Source organism: Limulus polyphemus, unplaced genomic scaffold, assembly GCF_000517525.1.
Source record: "Limulus polyphemus unplaced genomic scaffold, Limulus_polyphemus-2.1.2 Scaffold1634, whole genome shotgun sequence".
NCBI classification, from domain to species: Eukaryota; Metazoa; Arthropoda; class Merostomata; order Xiphosura; family Limulidae; genus Limulus; species Limulus polyphemus.
Genome location: NW_013667244.1, coordinates 233,933 through 241,089, shown reverse-complemented (window position 1 = coordinate 241,089; position 7,157 = coordinate 233,933). Strand labels below are relative to the sequence as shown.

General features: G+C 29.7%; 1 protein-coding gene across 1 annotated transcript in view; it reads left to right on the top strand.

Annotated features, from left to right (window-relative positions):
* Positions 1 to 335: 335 nt before the first annotated feature.
* LOC111087007 overlaps positions 336 to 7,157 on the top strand; it is a 12,513-nt gene continuing 5,691 nt past the window's right edge. The window contains exons 1-5 of the mRNA XM_022392068.1: positions 336 to 609; positions 1,615 to 1,914; positions 2,792 to 2,917; positions 3,847 to 3,877; positions 6,696 to 6,787. Coding sequence (XP_022247776.1) covers positions 348 to 609; positions 1,615 to 1,914; positions 2,792 to 2,917; positions 3,847 to 3,877; positions 6,696 to 6,787 — 811 coding nt within the window. The 5' untranslated portion in view covers positions 336 to 347. The remainder of the gene's footprint in view (positions 610 to 1,614; positions 1,915 to 2,791; positions 2,918 to 3,846; positions 3,878 to 6,695; positions 6,788 to 7,157) is intronic.

The window sequence follows — 7,157 nt, the reverse complement described above, 5'->3', positions numbered from 1 at the left end:
TGTCCTCTACATTTGTAGGTTTCTACAACAGGCAGTTGCTGTCCATTTGAAACTTAGATTCATACATTACTTTTATTGTGACCATTAACATATGTTTGTAACCCTTAACATATGTGAAGATTATTCTTGATCACTAGCAATTCCTAGTGTTAGTATCTTTTAGATTGGAAGTAAGATCAATAAATATACATATACTTTCATTATGAACGGCATTAAGCGTTTTATATCAGAGGATATTCCGTAGTTTATTTTAAATTGAAATCAATGTACTGTTCTAAATTATTTTTTGTATCTGATGTATTAGTTTCTGATGATTCCTAGATGCTCCAGTTTGTGCTTCAGGACAGATGACGGTGTATGGTGTTGGAAGGAACGAAAGGGCTGAAATTACTTGTCGTCTTGAAGCTGATCCAAGTGATATATCATTTCGGTGGGGATTTAAGAGCTCTAAAGGACGTGTTGATATCGTTACTTTCAATAGTTCTGGCTCCACTAGTACAGCATATTTCACCCCTAAAACTAAGTATGACTATGGAACTCTTTTTTGTCTGGGTAAAAATAATATTGGAGAGCAACAAAAGCCTTGTGTGTTCAACATTATTCAAGCTGGTAAGCGATTTGTAATATATAATAAATTACCTAATTTATCCCTTAAAGATTTTTTTTTTACATTTTTGAAGCATCTTAAAGTTCTATCGTTTACTTTATAGTATTGTTCTTTTTTCCCCCCTTTTGGAAACAGACACATTTTTCAAGTAATAAATACGTTTTTTTTTGTTGTTTATTACATTGAAGGAGAACCTACTACGCAATCATCCAATATAAAATATCATGAATATCGACTATTAGATGATGGATGTAAAACATATATAATCCAAATGCCTTTTAGTACAGTTTTAGCACTACCGTATCAAAATAAACTTTGCAATATAATTCAGACTATAAATAATGCTTAAAGTTTCTGAAACTTACATAGACATTTAGTGTTGACTTATATTTCTTAAAGACGATTTCATGGTTCAAACAAAAGAAAATTCTTAAAGAGATTTCTAAAGATTAAATATTCATATGTAACATGACTTTTATACTGAGTTTTAAAGGATTACATTTGATTTCATCCTAAAAGCAGAGGATATTATGTATGAACGTTTTAATTTAGTCATAAAATTATACATAATATACATCAATGTACAAGATGAATGGAAATAGAATGAAAAAAATAGAGATAGAAGTCTTAAAAATTACTTCTCCAATGAGAAATAATTGCAAAAGCTGAAAATAATAAAACATATTTTTCATGAGACACATATGTATATATCTTGTTTGAGGTTATTTTTGTAGTTGGTCTTTTAAAGATGGTAATTTGCACTGTAAATTTACGTGTTTAATGGTGTGCCTTGTACGACGATTAGAAATGGCACTAATACCTATACAGAATTTGAAATGTAATTTCTGATAGATATGGATCACAGTGTTCTTTAATTTTCTAAACTGAAATGTTTAATACCAGTTATTCTAATCCCATGTATTTGTTATTCAACGTTCTAAGATCTATGTTAAATATGTTACCTCAAGTAGAGAGTAAAATAAAACCATTTCATATAATTGACACAGGCAAACCTGAACGTGTTTCAAACTGTACTGTGAAAAACAAGACGGCACATTCAATAAGCCTTGCGTGTACAGCCGGAGACGACGGTGGCTTATTACAGCAATTTCACCTGGAGGTTTACAGTACAAAGTATCGGAGACTGCTTGTTAACCAAACGTCCCTCGATCATCCAGTCTTTGAAGTCACTGGTTTACCACCTGGAAGTCCTTTGAAAATTGTTGTTTACGCCTCTAACAGTAAAGGGAAAAGCAAAGATCTTATATTAGCGGGTAGCACACTTTTCTCTGCCGAATCACACACTGGTACGTGATTTGCCTGTTATTAAGACATCTCTAAACTTATTCTGTTATATGTAGCTATATATCTTTGTACAAACCATATTATTAGGAAACAGACTAACGCAATAAGGATATAGCTTAAAAATGCTATTAAATTTCAGATTTAATGACGATCCCTTTTTAGCTTTCTCACAAAAAGTAAATAAAAAACTCTCCGCTAGGATAACAGTACTACAGTAAGTTGTATAAATAATACATTAAGCCAAAACCATGAAATGTTTATATTGAATAATTATTTTAGGGATTTTGAAGTACCTATTATTATGCGGTTGCTTAAGGAGGAAATGCGTTTTATCATTATATTCTACCAATAATTAGTACTGAGTAAAACAAGGTGCATCTGTTATTAATGTCACGATTTCGGTTAATTAAATTTACACACGTGCATTCCTGCTGTTTTAGATAAAGCGTTTGTAGTTATCGAACTTTCCAGCTAGATATAACACTCATATTTTATTCTCTTTTTAGTAGTATGGATTATCATATTATACGTAAATGCTCACAATCTAATACATTATAATTGATACCATTATAAGATGAGAAAGAAATATGAGTGATGCCAGGATAGTTATAAGGCTTATTAGCCTCAAGCAATATTTCGTTATTAAAACATAAAAAAGTTTGACTATACATACACAACCAACCCAAAAGCTTAATGTCGATATAGTTTTCATAACATACAAAGGAAAATATCTGAATATGTTATTTGTTTGTTCATGTTTGCGACAATCTTTGAAAGTGAGAATAAGATTCATTTATCAATAAAGATAATCGTCTTAATACATAAGAAAATCACGTATCTTAATTTTTGTAGCCTATTGTTTTTTCCTTCGTTAAGTAGGTACGCTACCTCAAGTATTCATTAGTCCAGTTTTAGCGGTACTTCTTGGAATTATGCTCGTTTTGGTCATCATGGCGATTGTTATCCTAGTTATTGTGAAGAGAAGACGTTCTGAAGCTAACAGAGGTATTGCATAGTTATTTAACTGTGTTTATATGAAATACTTTCAGTGAAGTAGTGGAATACTATGTATTTAATCCAAATATTTTTTTTACGACAGCAAATATTCAGTTCATACAATATGAATTAACATTATCCACTAGTAGTGAATCTTATAATAAAAGAGAAAGCCAGAGAGAGAGAGAAGAAAAAAAAAGAATTATGAATAAGGTTTATGAAAGGCGCAATACACGTTGTCAAGTAAGATAATATTGTAGACAAACACATTCTACAGCAATTCTTAATAAATCAGTTTTCATTTGGCATTGAAAGTTGAATAAAGTTAACGAAACAATGTCTGGTTCTTACCACTTTATTTCCATGGTTATCTTCGAATAAAACTAAATTCCAAAAGTATATGTATGAGAACATTAAAAAAAAGTAATGATTTATATACTAACACACACACACATATATATATATGCTGTACATATATATTTTCTGTAAGGTTCTTAATGATATTAGCAAAGCAACCCATAATATGAACAATTTAACTATATCTTTTTTTTTCTCTTAATATGAACTCATAACACTACTAATTTGAGTATTAATTGTTGTAATCAAACTCTTTTTCGTATTTTTCATGTTCCTTAACACAAGCTGGAAAATAAGTACATCATACAGTTAAAACACTTTGCGATTATTAGTTATTGAAATCCGTTGTTGTAGGATTATACCACATGGTTCGTTTTCTAAACTTCGGTTATACGGCTTCTTCCATTGGTATATGAAATGGGTTATAGTCTATTGTTTAATACTAATTGTATAACAATAGGTCGCATGTTCTTATTTGTTATATAAAGTGAAAGTGAAAAATCATTGTTACTACAATGTCACTGAGAATGTGTAAGTTATATTGTCATTACAAATTATTTATCATTTCATATTTCATACAGGTGAGGTTCCCTCCACAGAAGTTGAAAATAAGTAAGTTTTGTCATCATTTTATTTATTTATCTACTCAAAACAAGACAATAACATATTTATAATTCTTAGAAAAATAATTATAATGGAAACAGTAGCAGTGTTCTTCAAATAATACGAAAGTAAGTATATTGATAATTGAAAAATAACATTTGTTTTTAAATTATTCTATCTCCCAACTAAATGTAATCGATACATTTATCAATACATCATTTATACCACAATTATTTATTACTGCATAAAGATATTGTACTACAAGTTTCGACCCTATTTACAGGGGCCATCTCCTGGTAGAATCAAAATATGTAAGAAAATAGTGTATATACTGTATTTAATAAAATCATATAAAAAAAACACATGTTACATGTACATTTCAACATTTTGTTTAAATTAAACCACATCTATACACACACACACATATATATATATATAATAAATACATTTTAGTATAATAAAATGTGAGAAAATGAAAGTCTGTCTGTCGGGGTCAATTTTTTCTCATAGTCAGCTCTACTTAGCTCTATTCGATCGGATAAAAATTCATGTCCCTGGTGTCCCAGATATCGAAACTGTTAGTTACAAAAAACATTTTCTGAACAGCTTTATTTTTTTAGTATGAATTCGATAGTCGTTAGTTCTGGACCGCGGCTTGAAATACAGAACTCTATATATTTTGTCGAATTTCGACATGCTTAACTAGAAGAATAACATCACTTGGGAAAACCGATGTCTCACCGTTCATTACGTATGAGCATGAAGAAGAACAGAAGAAGAAATACGCAAAAACGATTTTCAAGCAGGCGGTAGAACTACCTATGTAGGGATGGCTCGGTTTGTTCATCGGAATGGTATTTTAAATATCTCCTCAACAGATCATTAGAACTTTACCACACTGTGTAATGTTTTCTTTTATAACAATATCTATGTAATGACTGAGTCACTAGTTCAGGGAATGTCTATAAATATCATAGCAAACAGTTTGAATTTCTTGTTCTTCTTTCTTCTTCTTTTTTTATTACATGATAACTTAAGAACCAGAACAATGGTGTCAACCAAATCCACTGAAGTATCCGCTTTTATAAGTATTATTAAGTAGTAGTAATTTAAGAAAATCATAATTCTGGTGTAAACGATGTTATCATTACCCCTTGAGGTTAGCATTTTTACACAAATTTGGTGTTCCTATATAAAGCTTCAGTACAGGGTGAAGCAGGAATTATCTGCCAATATACAATAAATATTACAGTTGTAGCCTCATTGTATTTAGAACTTGGTTTTAAATACAACTTTCCTATGTCTATTTAAACACTGCATTAAAAACAAAAACAAGCAAACAACTAAATAAAAAACTTTTCAAAAATTAAGTTAACATTTACTTCTTTTTTTGAAAAGTTTTTCTTTACTTTACATATAGGCTTAAGGTTCACTTAGAGCGACTCGTATAAATGCATGCTAATTTCTGTGTGTATGTGTTGTTAAACTTTAACTAAAAACATTTGAAACATAATTTTCATGTAATGTTGTGACATCAAACTTTATTTTAAAAGCCGATTTTTAGAATATTGTCTATGTCGTTTTATGTTAATACAAATATCTCACATTTTATCTTTTAAAGAAAATACACGAGTATTAAGCACTTTTGAATATGTTTGGTTTTCATTTGAGTTTTGAACATGTTTGGTTTTCATTGAGTTTTGAGTATGTTTGGTTTTCATTGAGTTTTGAATATGTTTGGTTTTCATTTGAGTTTTGAAAATGTTTGGTTTTCATTTGAGTTTTGAATATGTTTCCTGCGTAACTTTCTAAAATGTTGCTTACAAATTCATTTTTCATTAAGGTTTAAGAATTCTGTTAAAACGTGAAAAAATATGAAAGACTAATATATCCTTTTGAAGGAAGCCTTTTATGAAATCGTTCTGCTGTTAAAAATCTTATAAACAGTCATTGTTAATTAAAAACTTTAAAATTGGGGTGAATACTCGCAGTATTAACACTAACAGAGATGATTTTAAAGTTTTAAGAGAACGTTTAGAAAGAGCTTATCTTAGTGGCCAAATATTCGATTTTGTGTGGTTAGATAAGAATGCCAGTTGAGTGAAATACTACAATTCTATACATGTTCTACTAGTTACTATAATTATGTTATACAATGTTAATCAAACTACAACTGGAGGCTTAAATTCCTAGACCTTTGTCTTCACTTAAGGAAACATTTCCATGTTTAATTACTTCCAACGACTCAGTTCAGTGTAATTGTTCAAGGAACAAATTCATTCGGTTTCATTTCATAGGATACGGTGGTTACAGTTCATAGGAAATTCTGATATACATGATAAGGTGCAAGGTGTTCATTCAAATGACATTTTATATGGTTGACAGTACTAGTAACTTAAGCATTTCTTTCAAAATTTACAGTGAGTCAAACCAGAAACATATTAAGTCAAAATTTCATTATTTCGAAAATAGTAGAAAAGACTGGAATGAATGAAAGATATATAAGGTTGGAAACTTCACAACCTTTCGTAAAGTGTGGTGTCGCTGTTAAGCACAAATCTACACAATGGGCTACTGTGCTCTTTTCACCATGGGTATCGAAATTCTTTTTTGGCGTCGTAAATCTGCAGACTTACCGCTGAGCCACCAGTTGGAGGGAGGAGGGGACTTTCATAAAAATGAAAGAATGCATTTTCTAAGTAAACACACTGATATATTTATATTTTGTATGAATAATAATAATAATAATTCTAAGGCACTCGTTTTAATATACATACATTCTCTATATGTTTATGTGGTAAAATTGCAGATTTTCTGTTTACATTAGGTCAGATGATCATAAAAAAGTGAATCCATCAAATCTCGCTGACACAAAGGACAAATGCCCGGATGTTATTCCTCCCAGAAATGTCTCGACAGGTTAGTCCTATATAATCCACTATATTTTTTCCAGTTGTTTGGTATTATTATTATCTCACTGTTTCACATTTGGAAAAAATATTTACCATATAAATACACATTTAACAAAACGAGTTCTTTAAAATATAAAAAAATTATTAATTAATTGTTAGATATTATTAGCTTTATAATACGGTCAATCATGCTTTGTCTTTTGATGCATAACTTCTGAACAGTTGTTTTTGAAGATCAAAAGCAATTGGTGAATAATTATATAATAGAAGCATAATTGGATGACTACTATACTTCAATGTTGAATAATTATATAATAGAAGAATAATAGGATGACTACTAAATTCAATGTTGAATAATTATATAAATAGAAGAATAA